At 48.1% G+C, this 24,273-nt stretch overlaps 1 protein-coding gene across 4 annotated transcripts in view; it reads left to right on the top strand.

The window, feature by feature from the left end:
- LOC106751861 overlaps positions 1–24,273 on the top strand; it is a 253,863-nt gene that overhangs the window by 209,853 nt on the left and 19,737 nt on the right. For all 4 annotated transcript variants that reach the window (XM_014633068.1, XM_014633067.1, XM_014633066.1 and 1 more), the window contains exon 10: positions 16,473–16,639. In XM_014633068.1, the coding sequence (XP_014488554.1) occupies positions 16,473–16,639 (167 nt within the window). The remainder of the gene's footprint in view (positions 1–16,472; positions 16,640–24,273) is intronic.

Raw genomic sequence — 24,273 nt, 5'->3', positions numbered from 1 at the left:
CCCCCCCGTCATCGTCTTCGCTCCTGCGGCGCACAAAGGCCCTCTCGGGCGACAGCAACTGCGACGACGACGAGGATGACGGCGGTCGCGGTGCGAAATTACCGTTTTAATGGAATCGATGAATATAGCCGGACCCGCGGAGGGACACAAAGACGCGGGCAGTCTTAATGCGTACGCGCCGACGTTTCCACGAATCCCTCCGTCTTTGTTGGCCGATCTTCGTAGGTGGGCCGGGAGATCCGCGGGGGTGGATTTCGCGCGCGTGACCGAACGCCGCCTTTGAGGAGGCGCGAGTGCACGTCGGGCGAGTAATCTCAGTTCTCAGCCGCGACATTTGGGTACGATCGATCCCGCTGGATCGGAGACGCGAACTAGCCAGACCCTTCGATGCGCGCAAAAGGACCTTCGGATCTTCGTTCATTTCCGTGGCGCGAAGAAGAAGATCCGTCCGTAAGAAGATTCAGCTGCAGCCTTAACCCTGTAGTCGCGCACAGGTGTCATCCGTGCGCACTAAAAGCACATTTTCTGAAAAATATCCGTGTATTCGCCAATCAGAGACTGCGCTCTCGTCTATTGGACGAATTTTCCCTGCGGCAGAAAGTGCAACAAACCAGAATATCGCGGCGAAGATACATGAATTAGACTTGTCTAATTGCAGTTATGTGTATGTAATACTTGCTTCGAAGATGATAAAATGCTGTGTTCGAACAGATCATTTTCAAACAGTGTTGATCTTCTCGTGATCTGCTCCTAATTCGTTCCTGTCCTTAAATTGAGAAATAAAAATGACTTCGATATTGTTTTAAATAAAAACCTTCTCGATTGTTATTTATATACAAAGCAATATGATTACTTTCTGAGGCAATTTTCTTATTAAAAATGTCAATTTAAAGGACATCTGTCATCCATGGCGACCGCTCGTGTTGCATTTAAATACGTGCTGCCACTCTAAGATTAAACCTAAAAGTAACGCTCGCGATCTTGACGCTGAGGTATCACCATATGTCTCTCACGCCTACGTCACGAAAGAAACCTTCTAAAAATCGTGGTTTTTTTATATTTCTTTCAATCACTTATATCTGTTAAATTTATTACCAATTTTTATTTACCGTCTTTGTAGACTGAGATTGCCGTCGGTAAACCAGTTGTCTCATTGGGTCAGGTTGCTAATAACAGTGGACACATTGATCCAATTTTTACTTTTTTTTGACTAATAGAGGAGTAGGAGTGGAGTAAAGCGTCTTGCACAAAACGCGTGAGCGAAAGGAAACGAGTTGCAGGGCCGTCGCAGGCCTAACTTGTTGCTGTCAGGGTTAAGCCGGCGGCGGATTCGCGAAAGCGCCGAGAGAGGGATATGCGCATCGCTGGATTCTGGTTACGTCGCCAGAGGGGCAGCGGCCCGTATAAATAATCCGCGGTAAAACTATCGTGACACGCGCGAAATAATACGGGCCGGCTCCACATACCGGCGTTCTCCAGTAATAGAATGAAAATTCCCGCTAAGCGCGCTTCCGAGATCTCTCTCCCGCTGGCGTCCCGCGCCGCCGGCAGAAAATGAAACGTAAACCTCCCGTGCTCGCGAGTTGGAAACGTAGAACGGACAGATGACACGAAGACACAGTTTCTGCGGGCACGAAAACGCCGCTGTCGCTTCCACGAAGGCGCCTCTCGCATCCCTCATTTCCCCCCGGTCGTCGTTGGTGGGCCGCAAATAGTCGCCGGACGGATCCCTCGGCAGATGAGAAAGGATGCATGGATGTTGCACTTTCCGCTACGGGGTATCTGTCTTCGCGCGGCCTGCCGACTCCTGACCGCTTCTGGCTCGCTCTCCGGCTGATGGAGCGAGAAATTCGCGCGGACGCGATCAACGCCGCTTCAGAGTGCCGATCTCGCTCTCTCTCTTCCACCGGCGCGATTGAATCTGCCATGGGTTTCCGTGTAACGAGCACACAGAATACATCGGGGAAGTCGGTGCGCCTCCTCGTTGCACACCGCGTCGTGCGAGCCGTTCGGCGTCGCCTCGTTCCCCCCGTAACGCCGGTGAATTCGCGAGCAACGCGCGCGAACGCATGCCTCTACGCGCGTTAAAGTCACTCCGGCTCGGCCGTAACAATGGATAATGGATAAGTAGCGTTCGTCGTGTGCTTCGAAAAGAGGGATGATGCGATTAATCGCTGTCGGATACCGTAACGAAGTGTCTTACAAATCGCGTACTTGTATATTACCAGCGAGTAAAATTTCAATTTCAACATGGCGTCGCGCGATGAACTTGGCACCGAATTCTTCCGCCGCGTCGTCTGGGAACTCGTGACTCGCCGCGCTTTATACCCGGTATTGTAATTCTCGCGTTCTCGTTAACACGTAACATTTCGCGTGGAAGATTTCCGGGGATCCAATTGGGAGGCCAGATTTCCTATGATAATTATGGATTCTAATTGAAAGATCTACGTGGGTTTTCTGGTTAGAAGTGTGAGATGTTTCGAACGATTCTAAGTGAGAAACAAACAGATCCTATTTGTCCAACGTGTTCCTAGAGATTTTTTTCTAGTTTCCATTTTGTGCTGCGATTGGACGAAGTATATACAGAAAGAAAAGAGAAAATGAAGTGAGTGTAATTTCCAATTGGTGTCGCGGTAATCTATTCTGGGACGACTTTGGATATTCTAGTCAAGATCCGTGCTATATCCGAGAAAGTGTCCAGACGGGACGTTGAAGAACTGTCGCTCAAACGAGGCACAAAATCACGGTGGGAGTAAAAAGGATTTTTCTTTAGGGGGCCTTCTTGTGTGACCCAGTAAGCGTTTTGAAGAAACAACGGCTATCCTGTCGTTGAGAGCTTTCTCGGTACAGGAACTCCTCCTCGCATTTGTTTTCTACAAGCGTTAGCGAGCGGGAAAGACGCGGTGCGTCGCGGCGCGAAAATTAGACGTGTATTTCGGGCGATCGTAAGCCACGCGCGTTCGGGCTTGTCACCCCTTTTAGCTTTCGACGCTAGGGGATTTTCCCGCTTTCGCTTTGTATTCGGAGATACGTTGCGTTATTTATACGTCACTTTCCCTCAACTCACGGGGTCGAGGGGGGGAGGATTACGGTTTATCGATACTTGTTGCGTATCGCAAGATGTACGTCCGATACAATACGAGATACGTTCGCTGAAATAATGACATCGTGGCGGAAATTCACTCGGGAATGACGAGCGTCTCCGTCCCATCAACAACGACTCCTTCAATACAACGATCGCGGGCTTCCACTTGCTCTATGCGCGGACTTGTTTTCGGCGGACGGAAAGAGAGTGACGAGAAGGATGCCGATTTGAAAGTGAAAGACTTTTTGCCACAGTGACCTCCGATAATTAATTATCATTATATCGTCAGAAAGTTTCTTCAACTCCTCTACGAACAGGATTTCTCCCGGCGTTGCCCGAAAGGCTGTTCGAGCTCTCGCAACTATTCGCTTCTCGCCGGACTCGTAACTCTCGCGGGGAGAGCGCGCCCGGCGAAAGCCGCGAAATTAAGACGTCTCCTCGATAAACGGAGCGGTTCGCAAAGAATACAAGCAGCGTCCGACATGCGATACGGCGACATTAACTCAACATCGGTCACTGCATCGTGCATCCGCACCCGTTCTCGCAAGCACACTATACCCGACCGCGGAGCGAAGTCGAGTGCAGGGCATGCACCCGTGAAATGCATCGGTTGCATCTCCCCCTCGCCTCTTCTCCTCCTCCCTCTCACGCGCGAACACTCCCGTGCCTCTCGCACACATTTCTCCCGTGCATTCGTACGCCCGGCCACTCTCCCTCTCCTCAGGAACAGCTGCCCCTCGGATACGACTTCTCCTCCTTCCTCTCTCCCTCGCCACCTCGTCCACGCCGCGCACCACCACCGTCTTCTTCCCTCTCCGCCACGGCTCGGTAGAGTTGTTCTCTTCGTGCGGCCGAGCCTCTCTTCTATACCGCTGCTACGCGCCGACGACCGCTAGTGCAGAGCCGACCGGCGTAACAGTCACTGCGTTCGTTCCGGTCGCGCGCCACCCTCCGAGAGTTGCACCGTGGTGCACGCGCTCCGATTCCATTTATCACTTAGCGCGCGCGCTATCACATTCGCCGAGAACCGGACTAGCAAATGACCGGCCGTCGACGATCGCGAGTGTACCGGCCGCTTCCGGCACTTCTGAGGTGACCGGGAAGTTTCGTACCACGAGAAGGTGACGGAAGTGAGACAGCGAGTGTACGACCGTTTGAAAGAGCTCCTCGTGGGCGACCGGTTGGACGTTAGTCGGCGAAACTCGTCCTTAGAAGGAGAACACGATGCCGGTTGTGTGAAACTCTCGTTTCCGGCGCGCGTGACGGATGTCGAGGACCGATCGGCCGGAGCTCCCCCGGCTCGATGAAGCGTTCGACGCGCATTGAACGGATATCGACACGCGCGTGTCGATTTGTAGCCGGCGGATCGGCCGGGAGGACCGCTCGGAAGTCGATCGCAGCTTCCCGAAGGGGACTCGCTGGTGAGCTGAGATCGATCGCCGGATCTGCGCGTGGATCGCGTTAAAGCGGGCACCTCCGAGTTGCGGGCGGAAGCCGGGGGATCCGCGGCGGGTTGACACGAGCGCCATGAGTCGCGCCGGATTCCTCGTCACGTCGGTGCGACAGTGAGAACATTTCGGCCTCACCGTCGAGGTGGCCGTCGGGAGGAGGTCGCCGGGTCGCCCAGCCACGAATGTGCCGACAGTGCCGCGGTGGAGACATGAAAGGTAAACAAGCGGCCGGCGATCGCTCTCCCACGATCGCTTGATTTTTGCGATTTATTCCGCCCGGGCGAGCGCTTTTACAGCCTTTATCTTATCTCCGTGTGTGCTCTCGGCGTCTCGTTAGAGCTGCACGCTCCATCGGGCAACGGTGTCGCAACGCGTTTCGGGATCGCCCGCCCGTGGTGAAAATCTCGCGCTAACCGCCCGGGCCTGCACACGGTTAAATCCGCGAATTTCGCAAGCGCGATCCTCGCGCGCTCCGAGACCGCGCCGTCCCCTCTCTCTCTCTCGCCGCGCGCTCGGCGGAATGAAATGTTCCATTAGATCCCGTTAACTCCACTCGCGCGAACGCGGCGACGCGGCGTAATATTCCGCGGAATTATTATGATTTCATTATGCAGATTGCGGATTTTCTCCCCCTCTCTCTCCCCCCTCCATCCCCGCTATCGCTCGCCGGATCCGCGCTTGTTTCGCATCCTGCTCCTCTCGCTCTGCTCGACGCCGATATTTAAGTTTCACACGCGACCGAATATCGCTTCTTCTCCATTAATATCTATTTGGTTTTCTACGTGTACTCGTATATGTGTGTGTGTGTGTGTCCCGATATAACGATTCATACTGTCAATACACGTTTAATGCCAAATACGGTTGTTTGATTGTCGATTATTGACGTACGTACGTACCTCGTACAAGATAAATAGAGCTCGAGAGAATCGAGATACGCGGAGCTGAACGCGCGGCAAGAGAGAGGAAACCGAGTCGATATTACCGGCGCTCGTTGTTGTCTTTCACTTCCGATGTGCGCGCGACGAATCGGCGGTAATTCGGAGCAACGTCTCGCAGAAACCGCGAGAACCGCGTCCGCGACTTGCGTTCATCGCTCGTCATTTAATCGACTCAAACGAAGCTGAAATTTGATTCTATGAGACGGAAATAGAAAGGGCTCGATTTGTTGGTTCTCACAACTAAAGCATTTGCTCGCTCATAACCAAGCAAGCGTTTTGTTTAAATTAACTACGCTGAGAAAAAAAGTTAAACATCTATTTGTGGGATATTTCTGTGAAAGAAACTTTATTTCTCAGAAGTAAGCCTCATTTCTGCGGAAACAAACTTTATATTTCATAAATAAAGTTTTCAGTGCTTTTCTTCTCAGTGTAATTGGGTTTCTCGGTGTGAGCTTCCACGACTAAAAATCAGCTACGAAACAACAGAGATTCGGTCACCGGACTTAGTTTTTAGCTGCGGGTGCTTTTTTTCCGTGCGCGGCTCGACGAAGCGATGCTCGACGCGGAAAAATCGCGGGAAAGAACGGCCGCGCCCGCGTTTTCACGTGGGAGTGGAAAACGGCCGCCGATCTTGGAGCGCGCGTTGCCGCAACGGGGCACGGACGGATCGCGCAAAAATAGCGATAATTAGTTTGCCCGCGACGCAGTAATCGTCGAGTGAGTGAAGTCATCCGTATCTAAAAGGACGATCTTATGTCATGCCGCCGTGGGCGTAATTATAGTACGGCTGCGAGTAAAAATGACGGTCCGTCCTTCGTTAGTATCGGCATCGGTGATCCTGCGAGAAAAGGAGAGAGAAAGATCCTTCCGTATATCGATACCACCGAGCCGCGATCCGAGTCTCTTCTCGCGCGCGGCTATTACGTAAACGCGTATCAAAATTCACGTCGGACACTCGGATACTGCTAGACGGATCCAGTTTTACACGAATCCGCCGGCGCGCTCGTGGGAAAAGTTACTCGATTGGACGTGGTCGAGGATTCCCGAACGAAGATTCGAACTCACGGTTGAACCGTCGACGACGAACCGTCTCGTGTTTGGGACCGGAGATTTAAAGAAAGACCCGAGGAATAGGACAAGTCAAATAGAAAGGTCGACGAAAGTCGAGAGAGAGGGGGGGGTTTACAAGGGTGGAAGAAAGGTAACGGGAAGTTCTTCGGAAAGAACAACAGTCGTTTCATTTGACGAGGGACCCGAACGTGGATCGGAAAGTTCGCCGTTCGTTCACGAGCCTTGAGTTTTTCCATCATATCCCGACGATGAGATTTTAATTCTACGTTAAGTCTACTTCAGGCTATATCAAGTCTTCAAATAGAAGTAACGTAAGTCGTAAGGAATAAAATAAATCTTAAAACAGAAGTAAGAACGCAAATTGAAAAAAATGTTGAACCGTCGATCACGTAATTCGGCAAACCCACGGCGGACATTTATCTCGGCTCTTCTGGCTTCACGGCGGATATATTCGATCATCAGTGTTTGCTTTTTCATTCGGCTGCGTTGTTATATCACATTTGTGCGTTAATGGAATGATACTTCGTTATGGGAAGGTTTACGCAGTAAACGGGGGAGGGGAGGCGCACAATGACATTTAGCGTACGACGTCGCATAATGACATTTGCAAATCTAATATCTCGGTAAACTGTGGATGCGGCCGTTATGACGGCGTTACGACATAATTGACGAATTTTCAATGCAGCCTCGCAATTTAAGCCTCTCAGAGTGCCGCTCGATAACTCATCTGCATAAGCTAGCGCGTAATAAGGCAAGATTAAACAGCCTCGTTAAAGCGGAATGCAGTTAAACCACGTAAACTCACTCGCGCCGCACAAGTGGGAAATAATTGTTGGCGAGGTACTAATTGATTTTTCGATACTAGATACCGATAGTAATTTCATACTGGCGGAATACTGGAACGATAGCAACGAGCCAAGACTGGAAAAACGATGTTGTAACTGTAAATAATAAAGAAGATTTTGTACTTGGGTTAAAATCGGTCCTTGTTAAAATTTCCGTGTTAAGTTGTATATCCGTTAATTTAACATATTGCGTTTGTGTTATCTCAATATTTAGCGTTGAGTCGACACTCAACATACGTGTGTGTTAAAATAATACTTTTTCATTTCAGTGTCGATTGACGTATCAATATTGCGTTAATTGTTGGCATAATATTTGTGTTACTTTTCACTTTGCGTTAAATCAACACCAAAATTTATGCAGACATATGAAATGTTTTACCACAAAATTTTTTATTATTCACCGACTTCCAATAATGATTATTATTACTGTACAGTCGTTCATACAACTATTGATGCAACATACTGTAGAAGGAAAAATCAGAAAAAACAGCCGGAGATGCTTGTTTGCACCTGCAGACGTTCATTTATAACGTCATACGAAAACACTGGGATCGAACTCGTTTCTTCCGCTTGTCGGACAACTGCTTATCACAAAGCTATTTAAGTTCCGCGTTAATGACATCTGTCGCTTTCTCATTAAGCCACCGGCACTGTAAATCGTGAAATGTGTATATCAGAATCGGCACCACGTCGGTCCCCAATGCAGGTCTCGAATACGTACGATTCCTACACGATAGCATTCGATAGCTTATTCGAATTACGTCGCAATTTCCGCAATCTACCGTGTCGTTTTCCACCGCGAACTTCAACTACGACGTTCGTTCGAAGAACGTCGCTGACGAACTCGCGAGAAGCGCAGTTGAATCTCGAATTGCGCCGTTTAATCGCGGCCCGGAATCGCGTAGTCGCGTAACGCGACTCGAGAAAGTCAAATTTCGCGAAGGAAACGCGTCAGTGTCAGTGCGTCGTTTCAGTCCAGTGATCGGTCGTAAACAAATCGTATTCGCGAGCGTGTCGTACGACAATCGGATTACGATTGGGTGGGAGGGAGGGGGGGGGGCAATAATTTTTAGCGCCGAGAGCCGTCGCGATGGTGCAATCGCGCGCTCGCCGGCCGATCGCACGCGCCCGATTGTGTTTTACTCGTGTTTGTCATTGCGAACTCGGCGGATTTGTCATCGGTTTCGCAATGACGAACACAGACCGTAACTGATCGCCGTTGGCGTTTCCTCGGCGTTGTCGCGGCGGCCAGACACCAGAGTTCGCCCGTCAAGGAATCCCATGCAGTGTCAAGGACTGCATTTTCATCGCTGTTGACGTTACGGCGCCGCCAGGAATTTCTGAGCTTACGTAGATAAGACGCTGTCTCACTTTTCGCTAATCCGGTTTTCGTTTACTTCCGGCGCGTATTCCACCGTTAAAAGCCGCGGCTGTTTCTTGCAGTTTGGAAAAGTCGATTCTTCCCTAAGATACGTACTGTTAATGTCTGTAAGGCCCGCCGCCTGACGTGAATTAACCGACGTCGGAATATGTCGGAGAGTCCTCCGGGGAAAAGGACGATTGTTATGAATGCGAAAGTGGCGGAGTTGACAAAATTCCAACTTCAATCACGTTATACTCTCTAAGTTTTTTGCGGCGCGGTTTCACTGGGAACAAGTAAAAAGTGGCGGTATTTTCACTCGAAGCGATAGTGAAAATACTGCGGCTAGAAATCGTAAGAGTGAATGTTCACAGCTCGGTGTGGATTCTGACTCCTTACGAGCGAACGTTTCAATCGATCGGTGATCAGAGTGAATTTGTTTCCCGTGACGGCGGAATGTACGACAGACTCTCGCTCAGTTTCGGGCGCGAATATTCACTTCGAACGTTTCGGAGTGGAGGATCACTCGGATCTCAGCGATTCGGCCGTCATTTTACTTTTCGAGTGAGATTTCATTCCGAAAATTTCGAGAGCGCATCTCAATCGGCCCGCGCGTTCGCGCAGACGGTGCGAGAGTTTGCGATTTATTCGCGACGGGAAGACTCGGCTCCGAGGGCAATCGTGATTTAAATGTTGCCCATATCGTAGCTCAAAGTTAACCATTTCTTTCATTAGTCGCTAATAATAACTTCGCGGGACACGCGTTGGCCGCGCGAGGGAAATAGCCATTAGCTCGTCAAACGCCTCAACAAATCGCCGTAAAATCCAACGCGTCGACTCATCAATAATCCATGAGGCCTTTAATTAGGCGTTCGGAGACGGACAGAGACATCGGTGGAAAAGTTTACAACGCGAGGCTCGCGTCCTCCCAATGATTCCAGCACGGCACGTCGCTAAGGGAGTCGAAATGTAGCCTTAAGGATATACTGCCCATTAGTGTTCATTATTTTCAGCGGCGCATCAAGCCGACTATTCATAAACTTAGCATTTGTCAAGCAAAATTACGTTCCTATACATTTGCTTCACTACCTAAGTAATAAATGTTACAGCGCTGTACTTTCAAAACAAGGTGGCCAATAATTCTGAAAATTTGTATATAGTATCTGCATATTAATCTTTAATATCATGATAGTTTTTCATCCAAATTTTATCTCCACGGAAGATACTAATGATAGAAATTAAAAATAGCAGGCTAATCTCTTAAAGAACACGTATAAAAGGTGTCAACTTTAGTTACAAACATCCCAACTTTCGAGTGGTCAATCTTTTTTTAACCGCACAAGCTATGAGTTAGATAATATTTTAATATATACGCAGTGCAAGTTTCATCGAACTCTTATCAAACTCACAACCTTTTCCTTACAATCTTCTTTAAAATGGAATAACTTGATCCAGGCTCTGAATTATTGTCAAACTTTTGGTGTCACTTTTAGATTCAATGTAGATCAATTTGTAATTTTTTTCATAATTTCTTTCATCTTACATTATTAATATAAATATTTTGACTTATGGATAATACATCCTTAGTTCTCACGACTGACTTGTGCGTATTCAACGTTTAATCAGATTTAATCGTTATGATACCGGCGAACATAGAGAGAGAGAGAGAGAGAGAGAAAAGAGGGAGAGACGCGCGTTCTATTCGATTTGTTGACCGGAGAGCCGTTGTACTTGACTCGATAGAAACGCGATTCTCAAACGACGTTAGGCTTCGCACGGTGAGTCAGTAGAGCTGACCGTTGCTCGGGTCGAGGCTCCCATAAACATGTCGCCGCGCAATGCAGTTGGACAGGAGACATTGCAACGGGCGATGCAGCGACCCACATGCCAAAAGCGGGAAGAGGAATGACACGGAGAGCTGGCGCGCGGAACGGCGAATTGCCGTAACCGCAAAGTCGCGTTTACACCCCCGAACAGTTTGCGGCGCGAACAGCTGACGTCCTTACCGTAATGCGAACCAGATGCCCGAATGTACTGTTTTGAACACAGTTTCTTTCCCATGCCTCCTTTGTGTCCGTTTGCCTTTCCTTCCTTCGTACTCCGGGGGACAAAAACACGAGGGAGATTTGCAAACCAGCGATCGAGTGGAAGATATAAAATCCATTGTGACGTCATTCAAAAGACGGTGTTATTCGTATCGCTTCTACCTCAGCGCGCCGAATTAAGTATGTTCTCAAAATCCACTGAAGTCTTCTTGTAACCCTCTGGGTTTGCCTAAGAGCTGACTAACCGCGTCCGAAAGGGCATTATTTGTGCTTGTTTCCTCCTTTCAAATACCTGTTGTGCCTTTTGCCTCCTTCCCTTTACCTGTTGCATCCTTTCCGATCGCTTGTGCCTCGGAGGGCCCGGGATTACATTTTTAATATCCGTCAGACAGGTAACTTTGCTATTCTTTAAAATACCTCGAGACGGCCAGCGGCATTCGAAAAAGAAGGAAGTGCAAAAACACAGTCAGGCAATGATGTCGTTTCCGAGATATCTTAGAAAATTAAACAGTGAAAAGAAGACTCATTTATGTTCGTAAGAAGCTGGGAAACGTCGGAACAAGGCGACTACGAGGGAGGAGGGCAGACAATTCGATCGATTTTTAAATCCGCGCCGGCCGAATCGTGGCGAATCGAGGTTTTGCAGGTCGAACAGGACGACGTCATTGAGCGGATTGCGCCGGTCTGTCGTAAGATCCGAGCGTGTCACCGCGAGAGTAAATATACACGACCGGTAGCGAACGTGTTAATGCGTCATAATTCGAGCTTTCCGACCTGAGAAAAATCGCGCGTGGGGCAAAAAGGCGCAACTTACGTGACTTGGCGCGTTCACGCCGGCTCGATTATTAAGGGTTAAGGACGATCGGCCGTTCGATATATTCCTGCCGCGCGTTATATCAACATTCACTCCAATTATCTAACGCTAACAGCGCGGTGCTATCGATAATTATATAATGCCGACGCGGGCAATTAGGATACTAGGAGGAGGTGACTTACGCGAGACGGCTTGGACTTTCACTTTTTGCGCGCTCGCGTGGGAGAGCGCGCACACGCGAGAGCGTCGGTCTCATAAAAGTTTAATTTAATTCGCGAGCCGCTCGGTCCACCGGCGCAGCCTGCGAACATGTCCTGAGAAACGCAACGACCCAGATGCCAAATGCGGGGAGAAGGAACCACGGACTTCCGATGTTGTAATTTTCATCGATGTGTACACGTGGTATGCATCATCATTAGAGATTACAGCATACGCCATCATTTTAGTCCGGTATCGTTTGGCGTTACAAAATCTTACGTCACGCCGTGGTAATTTTTACTACGATATTTCCCGTGTAGCGAATGTGCAATTAATATTCGTCACACTTGTAGAAAATCGAAGGTGAATGTAGATCAAATCTCTCACCCTGATTGTTATTTGGGATTGTCTTGTAAGTTATTTTCCTAAGTACGTTCGCAACGTACGTGAATCTGACGTACCATTATTTTTGGCGTGAAGCTTACTTTAATGCAAACGGCCATCCCTCTCTTCAAGACGTCGTTCTTTTACACACACACACACACACACAGTGTATCTCGAATCACATTAACAGCTTGAATTTATCGATAAATCCGGCGCATGCACGAGTTTATGCACGCGCGCGTGCAAACGTACACGTGCGTCGGCATGCGAAGACACCCTCGTACGCGCACGATAAATGCGCACGCGCGCACAAGTACGAATGCATGCGTGCACGCGTGTGTCGGCGTATAACCACGTATAAAGTGCACGATTGATCATAACTCAGGCGAGCTCTCGCGATCGAAGCACACTATGAATAGTAGCTAATTGACCCAGTTGAACCCGAGTCGGTTGGCGCAAGGCACGATATAAATACGATACCGATACCGGCCGTCGAATACGTACGAGAACCACGCGACTCGCGTGCACGCACGCACACATACACACGTGCGGCCGCATCGCGGGCGGGATTTTATCGCGGGGTCGTCGCGCGCCCCGGCCACGGGGAGGATATCCAGGTCGGCCGCGCGCATCCTTCGTGGAATTCCGACGGCGCGAATGTGGGTGTCGTGTCTGACGATCGGCGTGATAAATTAAGGACGTGATCCGATCGATCACACCGCGCCGCCGGATAGATTTATCAAGTCGTCCCGGCCGAGTGAATTTTTGTGTCTCGCTCCGATACAACGGCCCGCGAATATTCCAATCCCGTGTCCGTGAAATCGATTTATTTTCGTTCCGACGACGGTAGAGAGAAAGGCGCGGCCGTTTAGCGAAAAATCGAAGGGGGAGAGTGGATGCGCTCTCTTCGACAAAAGCGGAACGGTTAATCCAGCGAGATGCGGCATTTATCAGCGCGCACGAACGCGTGTTCTTTCTTCAGCGGTCGGATCGATATTTATCGACGACTTCGTTATGCAGATGAGTGAAATCGAAAGGCAGCCGCGCGCCAATTGATTTGTCAGCGCCGAGCGCGACGCCGCGCGCGCCATGGGATTTCCCAGTAAGACGTTTAGTAATAATGTATCCAGGAAGCTCTCTAATCGCCGGTTGTTAACGTTGATCTATCCGTAGCGGTCGTAAAAGCGGAGCGCGCGCGAGAGCTCACACACCGAGCGTATTGATTCCCCGAGGATTGATGCGAGCGGAATTGAGCGCGCATTTAGCGAAACACACGCTCTGAGACATACGAAATGCGCGCGCGATGAATCAGATCGCGCTCTTCGTCGAATAACGTTTACGCAAGCGTATACACTTTGTCGCGAGAATCCTCGCCACGCACAATACCGGGAAAAATATCTGATCGGATAATCAAAAAATAACAAACATCCGATCGAGTCGTGCCTTTGTACGATGAAAATTACAACGGATATACGAAAGACTAATTTTCCGATTGGGTTTCATCGGCAGCTTCATCGGTAACTTCATCGGATAATAAAACTAACAATCGGACACATCGTACAAAGGGAAAGAGGTCTCTGCGTTTCGTTCGGGATATTTGATAACACGCACATTTTGTAGAAGGGGGTAAATTTCCCAACAGCGCCTTTCGGACACGACGAAAGCTGTAACACCGAGTCGCGCGAGTCGTGCGTGCGGCGGACGATAATATAAATCTGGAATGAAAATTGCCACGCCGCTTAATAGCTGTTTCGCGCTGAACATGGTACTCCGGCGGTTTACCGTACTCGACGGCACGGTGACGCAAAAAACTCCGTAGTTTCGTAGCGCCAGGAAGTATTAACGGCGCGTACGCGCGCACCGTTTATGCGTCTGGAAGAAGAGGCAGTGTATAACGTCGGTACATAAAACCGATAACTGGCCAATTTATCCGCTATCAGGTAACATCGGTGGACGCTCGCGCTCATTAATTACCTTTACGCATGCTTTAATAAGTGAAAACGAATCGTGGCTGTTGTACGCGACGCTCATAGTCCGCGTGATCGGTGGTATTTGTTTTAATTAGCCGCCTCGCGTCCGTGGGAGATCTCAATCTGCGTAAAGAATCTTCGCGACAACGGTCTCCCGTCGTCCCACGTGTCCCGCCTGATGGATGAACCGGCGCATATTAGGCGCGAATTAAGCGCATAATGGTATCTAGGACTGTAACACGTAAGCGTACGCGGGATAAAAGTGCCGGATTCAAGTAAATAATTACTTTCATGCTCCTTGACGAATTTTTACTTGGGTCAAGTAAATATCACCTTGAGTAATATCCGAGTGATTCAAGTGGTATTTACTAGATCCGAGTAAAATATTCACCTGATCCAAGTAAAATTTACTTAATCGAAATAAAAATTTGCTGAGTACCGGAGTAATTGTTTACTTGAATCTAACACTTTTCCTATGTATTTTTGTAGATTTTTAGCATTAATCTCATCGTAAACCCGACGCCGGGCCCATCAAATGTTGACCGTGCGTCCTCGTCGCGCGGCCAATCTCCGTCTATTTTCTTTCTTTTTTTTCCCATCGGACAATAACTATCGTTTAAATTCAATTAAGAGGGTTAAAGTGCGCGTTTCATTTTTACGTCTACGGTCCCCGTACGTTCGCTCTACGCTACCCGATCGAAGCCCGCAGCAATTCGGGATGTTGTTTCATGATCATTTCGCGTACAAAAGCGCTTTATGCGATTTCACAAAATTCGTCGGAAAATAAAGGGGGGATCACACCGGCCGGTAATTAAATATGACGTGAAAATAGCTGGAAATACGCGCTGGAAATTTCTCTCGTAGTACATTTGCTATGCATGAAAATTGTTGGCCGTCAATTTTTAGCGCAGCCAACATTTGCGGCAATTATATTAGAGGATAACTCCACTTGGAGGCAGACGATCCTGGGGTCCGGCTAAAGATCATAGATCCGAGATCTGGTTTAAGAGATCTAGGCCAGCGTTGCGCAAGTCGTGACAGAAACCTCCCGAACTTTTACGAGCGCCGCGATATATTTATGACGAAATTATAGGTAGCTCAGAGAGAGAGAGAGAGAGAGGGGCGAACAAAAAAAAATCGACCATCGAAAATATAATTTTGATTTTCGGGGCATATGAATTTCTCTCTCCCTCCTTCCCTCTCTCTCTCTCTCTCTCTCTCTCTCGTTCTTTTTTTCATAACGATTAGCCGTGCTCAACAGAACGTTTATTTTGCAACTGTTGGAAGTGTCCTGTGCTAACATCGAATTATTCTAGTAGATCTAAAGGAATAATCCAATCTCAGCTCGGAAAACTGGTCAACAATTGCGAATTAAACGTTCCGCTGAACGTGGCCATTGTGAAAACACGAGACAAAATTCCTGCGGAATATCCGATTCGCGAATGTCTGTTATTATGGCGGCTTTGTTACGCACAGAATGAGCCTCGCGTGTTTATAATCAGAAATAAACTTGCATTGCTTTATCGTACGGTACGTAACGAAAATTATTAAACGTGAACCGGTGAATGGCTTTTGACAACCGTCAACGCTAACGACATCGCTCACGATGTTCGCCCGCGATATTACGAAGCCGTATGACCTTCAACAGTTTTCATGCATGGTAAGTTATTCATGCATGATATTACGAGAGGCATTTTCAACGCGTATTCCCCCAGCTGTTTTTACGCCACGTTTAATCGTCACCCGATGTAATCTCCTCTTTATTTCCCGACGAATCTCGTGAAATCGCGCTTTTTGCGCGATCGGAATGATCGTGAAAGAAACCGCTGTGGGCTCCGATCGGGCATCGTGGGCGAGCGTACGGGGACGTAAAAGTGAAGCGCGCGTTTTAACCCCCTTAATTGAATTTAAACGATAGCTATTGTCCGGCGAAAAAAAAGAAAAATAAAGAAACTAGACGGGGACGGCGCGGTCAACATTTGATGGGCCCGTCGGGTTTACGAGGAGATTAATGCCCGCGGGCTAAGTGGACACGGGTTGGCTGCATTCCCGGCGTACACTTGTGCGCGGTTCGGTCCATTCGATAATCAAATGATCCTGAATACTCCGCCACGGAGCGAACGAACGCGGCGGGCGGGCGGCGAAACGGCGGATGTTTTTACGCGTTATCGAGTGCAACGCGATGCACTTTTCATTTGCATGAATAAGCACGTGCGATAGATGGATAGGTATTGCAAGCTCCGTCTCGAATGTGTATCGAACGCGAGCCCCGTTAGAGCTAACGATAGTTTTTCTTATTCTCACGTTTCAGACTATCAGTTTCCGATAGACGTTTCCGGCGTGGCTAAGGACCACCCTTTCCTCGAGGCCGACTCGCTGCAGAGCCTCTTCCGGCGCCTGCACGCCCTCAATCGCTGCGCTAATATGAAACTCGACACGCATCACGCGCATCATCACAGCACGAGCCACAGCAAAAGCGTGAGTACACAAGATCGAATCGCGACTGAGTTGCCGGATGCACGCGCTGCGACCGAGATACGGCGAGGGTTGACGGATTGCATTTCCCTCGGGCCGGATTTTCATATCGTCCGGTGCAATTAACGACGGCTGAATATTAAGGACCGACCTTCACATCGCACGTTTAATTGTCGTTTTCACGGATTATAAACGGAAGGGGAAAATTCAAATTGGATAAAAAATGGGGAGGAAGGATTCGTTTCTGTTACATTTATATGCTACGTTGGCTTCTCCATGGCAATTTTCTCCCGTTTTCTTTGGGTTTTACGCATTCAAAAGTCCTCTTTCCCGGGGAACGCTCGTCGTATCTTTCAACTAGATCCCTCAAAGAATGAGATTCAAAGATGTCGAAAGGAAATGCCAGACCGGATCAGAGAGGGTCAGTTGAAGGGAATTTTAGATGACATGGATTTTTTAGAAATTTATAGTTACGACGGGGCGATTTGAATGGAAAGACGGTTGCGCCTTCATAACTCTACGAACTCCATGAGTTCTCGCCGCATCGTCACGTACGCCTCCGCATCCTTAGCGTTCCCAGCTTACTAACGTAGGAAAATTCAGAGATGCGATACGAGAAAAAAATTTTTACGAATTACGTTAATCAGATATAAATAAATGATTTTTTTCACGTTGGAAACACAAGACACATAAACAAAATTCGAATGTTTAAGTTAAGGCTCGGATCAGTACAGTTAAGGTAAAAATAATTGAAGATCCATACTTATCGGGCATGACCGTCCCTCATCGATATTCCCACTGGCGATCCGCCGTGTCGCAACGACGTGTCGCGTGATTTGAGCCGCGTATTGTTTCTTATGATACGTTTGCACATATGGTCATTGCTATGCGCGGGACGAGAGCGTTCGTGCTATTTTTACGACTATCTGGTGGAAGGGCGGGCGAACCGTCGGAATAGCAATTAACGGTTGTCGCGTGACAGGGATAAATTCGCGGTTAATTACCTCGGGAAGCGCGCGTGGAACTACGCAATCGAATATTGTCGCAACAACACCTTCCACGGACGGTGCGCACTGATCATTTCGGTGCTCCACAAATTCTCGTATTTATTATCATATTATTGATTGGCTTCAATCCTGTATTGCTTTATTGTTACGTAATTTATTATTACCATATACGTAAGTTATCGCAGCGACATACAAAGAGAGAGAGAGAGACGACGCAGCATCGCTCTTCGTAACCGGACCGTTTCGCGGACAGGCAAGCTTACCTTACAAATTGTAACTTAAAAGCGCTCCTTCATCTCCTCTTCCGACTCCCACACATATTTTATTTCACACGCACACACACGCCGCGTCCGTGAATAAGCTGTCAGAGTGCGATGACCTACGATCCCTCGCGCCTCTCTCGCCGGCTTCCTCGCTATCACGAAATATATACGCGCGCCACGTGGATTAAATTCAGCCGTTCCGAAATAAGCGCGCGGCGAATCTACGGCGGGCCCGGCGGCCGATCGTAAAGATCAATCTCTGTGTGAATCTCTGAGTAGGAGGTATTATTGGGTCGCGCGCTCTCGGAGCGGGAAGCGCAGATCGGGGAGCTAAAAGCATTTCGACGAAAGCCTGAATCAATTATACGAACCGACGGAGGAATCCCGGTGTCGTTCGCGCGCTCTCAGCGTATCGACAAAGCCGCGAGGTCGCGGCACGATCCTGTCTCTGCGTCGACTCGCGTATCGATCGCGTCGATCTCGGTTTTGAGGAGCCGCGAATAATAGATCGCGCTGGACCGGCTGGAGAATCTTAAATCGTAATACGGCGGGGCGCGTCTCTTCCTCGTTTGTGAAAGATATCTCTCGGAGCGCGCGGTGTCGATCGATTAATACGAAAGATAAATTTCCCCCCCCTCCGGATTCTTATTGGAACAGATGGTTCCTTAACGGAGAGAACGATTCGTGTGAGCTTCTCGCGTCTTAAGCAGCTCAGAGGTGCGAGCAAACAACGGCGAGCGACGACAATTTGCTCGTCGTTTATCTCGAAGCGGACTCCGAGCGGAATTTTTCACTCTCGCGCTTCGCTCTCGGCCGAAATCCGCTCTCGCTGACGAGAGGACGACCTTCCAAGTTGTCTAGTAAAATATTATCCCGCGCAAAGAGGCGGCTTTGTTTATGCTGAAAAGCTCGGTGCGGCGAGGAGAGGAGAAAAACAACATTGATCGATAGGATCGTACCGGATCTCCAGGATCGCTCAGGACTCCGCTCTCGGTGATCGACGACTTTCACGCCCATAAAGGGCTCTCGCACGTGCGTGCCGGCACGCCGGCAGCTGCGACAAGTGGCGAGCGGCTCTCACCGGAAGCCGAGAGACACACACAGCTCGTAGCCGCTTCTGATCGCGCTGAACGGGAATGTTGTATGTTTAATAAATAGAAAATTCATTCCGCGCGACGACTCTCCGGTGCAAAACGGGGGCCCGCGGGAGAAAAAGAACGCGCGAGCGCTTTTCAAGCAAATGTCCTTAGATGGGGAGAAAGCGCGTTTTATACGCGCTCGCGTTCGGTATACGTGCGGATACGTGCGAGAAGCACCCGGTCGGCCGGGTTGACGCGCGAAAGTCTCGCCAAATTTGTAGCCACGGTGACTCGCGGGAAGCCGCGAGGTCGATTAGACGCCGGTCTTTTCGGCCGAGCAGCTGCTTTCGTCGAGTGCTTCGTGTGCTTAATGTAATGTATGTAGCATCGAGATAAAATCTCGCTCACCGATTTTACCTGGTCTTATGCCGACCGGTTTTAATCGAAGAAATTTATCTGCCTGCATTATCGCATGAAATTCGCTTCAATCATCGTGAAATGTCACGAAACGTTTATTTACATGGAATCGAGCGCTAAACTCGGCCGATGTGTGAACATTTCAGGATTGCGCCGCAAATTTTGAGATCACGTTCACGCGGATGATTATCATCCACGTGATGTTTACACGGGCTTCTTTCACGTATAGACAATGCAATCTGCGGAAAATATTGTAAAATGTAAAAAGCACGGTGCAAGAAGAAAGGATAAATTATTAGTCTAAATTAGTTCGAACTATAAAGTAGTCCACGTATCTAATTTTGATGTTAATTATGAAGATATTTTATATTAAAACATTGAAAAGTCGATATGTATACGTGCGAGTAACTGACAGATTTTATCATTCAAATTCCCGTTTTAACGGGAAAAGAGGCAATGTTTCCTTAGGTCGTGCTTCCAATAGGCACAATTGATTTTTCGCGGCATCGTAAAATACGGAAAATGTACCGTTATGTTTAAACCAAATAATTTCGCCGATATTTAATAGGTCATATTAAATTAATCATATCAAGTTAAATATAATCCAACGACAACATAGAAGGCTTATAAGAGCCGAGCGTGGGTTGTCAGTGCGAATAAATCCAATTAACGCGCGAACACAATTATTAATTGGGTATTTGATTTAATAATTGGGATGCAACGTCGGTTTGACGCGGAAGGAAGGGGATTCCCCGCGTACGTTGTAATACGTGCAAAAGTCTTGCAGATTCGTGTGCGATAACACTGTCAAACGTATTGTTCTTCCATATTAATTTATTCGTATCAATAACCTACATTCGGCTGTTACAGTTTCTATGTTTTCATTTGATTATATATCTCAAGAGCCTGATACAATTCAATTTGTTAGAATTCACTTTACGCATATTAAAATATTTGTGCAGCCATATGAAGGATGTACACGTGCTGTCAATATACAAATGTTATCATTCAGATTTATCTGCGAGCTTTGAACTGAAACAATATATAAAAATAAGACTTACGAAATGTAAGAAAAAGACCAGCCATAACAATTCATAGATCACTTATTGCCTACACATAAATGATATATATAGTTTACAATGTGTATGCGTAGACGTAGACTATTGTATTTTATGTGTAAATATAAACACGTCGAAAAGCGATGAAAATAATTGAACCGGTGGAAATCAAACGTGACAAGACTTAGACTTCGAGACACTTAGATGTCACGGTAAAAACATGTCACGGAGATCCAGAGAGGTAGTAACTTAGAAATCATGAGAACGAAAAACTACAGACGCGTCGGTGCGGCTAATTTTAGTGGGGTCGCACCTCGATCTCGCGATCCCTGACGATTGATGGGCCGTTGAAAAGGCATTTGAGGCCACCAAATTGAGATTAATCGAAACGCATCGAGCGGAAAATATTCGCGGCTCGGTATCTCGCCGGTGAAGAATCGCCAAGTTCGCAAAGGCGGTTGATTTTCTGCCGTCGGTATGTCTCACTATTTTATTATCACATTGACCTAGTTCACGTACCAAGGCCCATTGATCTTCGTGCGAGCCGGGTAATTTTATTCGCCTGTTTTAGACCGCGCCCGCTAAATCGCTCTCACCTTCACCACGTGCGCCTACACGGCGCTCGTAACGTATTAGGTAAGATCGTTTCTCAGACATCGAAATAGAGTGCGTGCCGTGACACGATAATACACAGAGATGGGAGGCGCGATAGTTAATTGCTCCAATGGACTGCTGAAAGTTTTTCGATTTTCTGCTCTTCACGTGGCATACTATATTTTTTTTTCCATTAAAATATGAGTTGTCCGCTACAAAGAATGAACATTACTTTCCCTCAAATCGCACTTGCAGAACATTTGAAAATTTTCTCCGGAAATACCCTTTTCCTCATAATAATAATTTTAGCTTAAACCCGAATCATTTTTTCCACCTGATATCATAAACATCTTATTTAGACTTTGTATTTCCAATTCCCGGCATTGCAAGCTGAAAAATATCGATTACAATGAAAATAACAAGACGGCAAAGTTGGACGATCTGAGGGGCTGGAATATAGCGAATTAAGGATTGAAAAATAAGCGTGCGGAGTTAAGACCAATGTAGTTCTGCTTCTTCGCGAAAAAGAAAGGCACAATATGAAACGCTGAGGTTCAACTCGCTAAAAACATCGTGTAACAGGCACCTCTTTCTTCCGATCTTCCTCTTTATTCGTCGGAAATTGAAATCGCTCGTCGGAGCGCGCCGTGGAGGGATTTTGGCTTGCACGCCGACCTTGCACTCCGAATGGAAAGCACTGACCGACGTGTATGCGTTTACCGGGTGAAAGCTGGCCGTGATGAGGCGTGTACACGTGAAACGTAATGATCTACCGAATCGAAGGCCTTACGAAAGCAAAAGGCGGCCCCCTCCGGCGCTGCTGATGCTCCCGTGAAATCATTCGCATAGGCACCGAACGGTGCCTTGCGAAACGTCCGAATGATCGGCACGAGGAAGTGACACGTAACATTGTCCGTGACTGAATGAACGGGCATTCCTCGCGAGCAAGTCGTGACGAGTCCGCCTCCTCCCTCGCGATAATGTAATCCGGTGCATAGGAAACCTCGCGGATTGCGTAAGCGCGTAAAACGCTCGCATTTTCCGCGTCGATCGCTCTTGAAACGTGCAATAAGCTGAAGGAGGAACTCTCGGTGTTGCTCACCGTAAGGAAGTGCCGCTGTTCAAATGAGATTTACTCAAGCCAAGTAAAATACACCAATATTCCTTGGCAAATATTTGTCAGACGTATAGAAATATAATTGATTGTATGTAATATGATGATAAGATGTGTACGTTTTCTGCGCACGAGAGAGTAAAATTGCCTCACGTCGGGAAAATAAAAGCCCGACACGCGCGGGAAGAAGAGTTCATCCACGCCGAGAATGAAAAGTGCGGGACTCCGCTTCGGAGCCGCAGTCTCGAATTTTCGTCCTGTGAAACGCGCGCTTCTCTCCACGACGCTGCTGCGATCAAGCGTGAAGGAGTTACGGATTTTTTGCGCTCGGGGATCTTCCCGTGAACGCGTACGATCTTTCGTACGCGGAGAAAGTGGAGGAGTGACTGCGTTTTATAGGAATAATTTATACGCGAGCGTCGCAGCTAACTTAATTTGGTTAAAACGCGACGTAGCGCGCGCGTATATTCCGTGTAGACGAGCGGTAGACATCTGGAACTTTCGCTGTCGCCACCGTCGACGTCAACGACAACGACAACGGTGACGGTAGGACCTCCTTTCGCGAGAGAGCACCGTCGTTTTCGTTTTCGTCCTCCCTGCTCCTCTCTCTCTCTCTCTCTCTCTCTCTGCTCTCTGTAATTGTTATTAATAAATGCTTTCGCTCTCCGGCCGTGACTGCCGAAAAAGCGAGACCTCGTCGTCGAGTATTCCCGATCCCCGTGTTTGTCGAATCAACGACGGTAATTTGCCGCAATTGGGTCGGTTTAACGGCCGTATTATCGTGCCCGATCGTTTTCGTGCCCTACTTCGATCTGGCTCTTGAAAATTGCCCACTCCGGAGGAGCACTAAACGATCCGCACCGTCTGCACCAACGAGGGCAACAAATTGAGCCATTTAGAGAGAGCGAACGCGTTTAAGGCTATCCGCCTCCGCCCCGAACCTATCGCGGGGGATAAAATGATTCGCGCTGTCTAACCAGTACTCGACGTGAAAACGCGATCCGACCAGGTGGATCCTCGAGTCGACATCGTTTCATATCTTAATTATTTATCATCTTCTCGTTAACTTCAATCAATTCTATAATACACAGGGAAAAGGCTTTCTTTACATTGAATATTTCGATTTATTTGAGTGGAATTTGTTTCAAAGAAACAACGGAGAACCGAAGCTTTATTTCGCCGACGATATCCTCGCGTCACGTATCACGTCTCTACATGTGTTACCGCTTGCACACGCGTGTGTATGTGTACAACGCGGTAAAAGGTCGCATAAAGCCGGCTACCGCGGGCAAATAATTACCCTCGGCTCGCGTGTTGCACTCCTGTATTCGCGGCGATAGGATGTCGATGATAGGACTTCTACGTGTCCTCCCCTCCCCGTATCATCCCCGGTATGAGTTATTAGAATACGTTCGCTCAGCGTAATTGCGATTTTCGTGTTTCCCGTAAGCGCGCGAGTTAACAAGCGAAAGGTTAGATTCCCCGCACTCTTCGAAGATTGATTTTGATAACCTCCCCTCTTCTCGCCTCTCTACGTGTAATATTAATAACGTCTAACATTAGGAATCATTGACTTTATACGAGCGCGCGCAGATTACGCGAGTTGTTACACTGAGAAACTCATTTAGCCGATTCGAACGAAATTCTCGCTTGGATATGGCCGAACAAATGTTTTGGTTCTGGGAACTCAAGTTTGGTTCTCCGAACTAAAGCGATTTAGTCAACAATCGTATCGACGTAAGATATCGTTGTGCCAGCGCGTAAAATTTGTTCAGCGTGCACTATATTTCTTTGAATGAGGTGACCGATTTTATCGATCCAGCCGCTCTATTTTCTCAGCGCATACGTTTATTCATTCTAGCTGAACCAGCGTTGCACTGGAACCGCGTTCCTTTTCCCTTCAACGCCAAGTTGTACGCTTGTTTCACACTCTAAAGGAAAGAAGAAGCGCAATCTAGTTTGACCAAGACGAGCAAACTTCAATATCATTTCGCGCCCCTCCACTTGCGATCCTCCGATGGATTTCACTTTACGCATCCCTCTTCTCATCTTCCTTTTGTCCTTTCCCGACCTTTTCCTGTCCACACGTGATTCTCTCGTTTTAC

This window comes from Dinoponera quadriceps, unplaced genomic scaffold (genome assembly GCF_001313825.1).
Source record: "Dinoponera quadriceps isolate SergipeBrazil2010 unplaced genomic scaffold, ASM131382v1 scaffold316, whole genome shotgun sequence".
NCBI lineage: Eukaryota > Metazoa > Arthropoda > Insecta > Hymenoptera > Formicidae > Dinoponera > Dinoponera quadriceps.
This window is presented reverse-complemented; position numbering and strand designations above follow the sequence as displayed.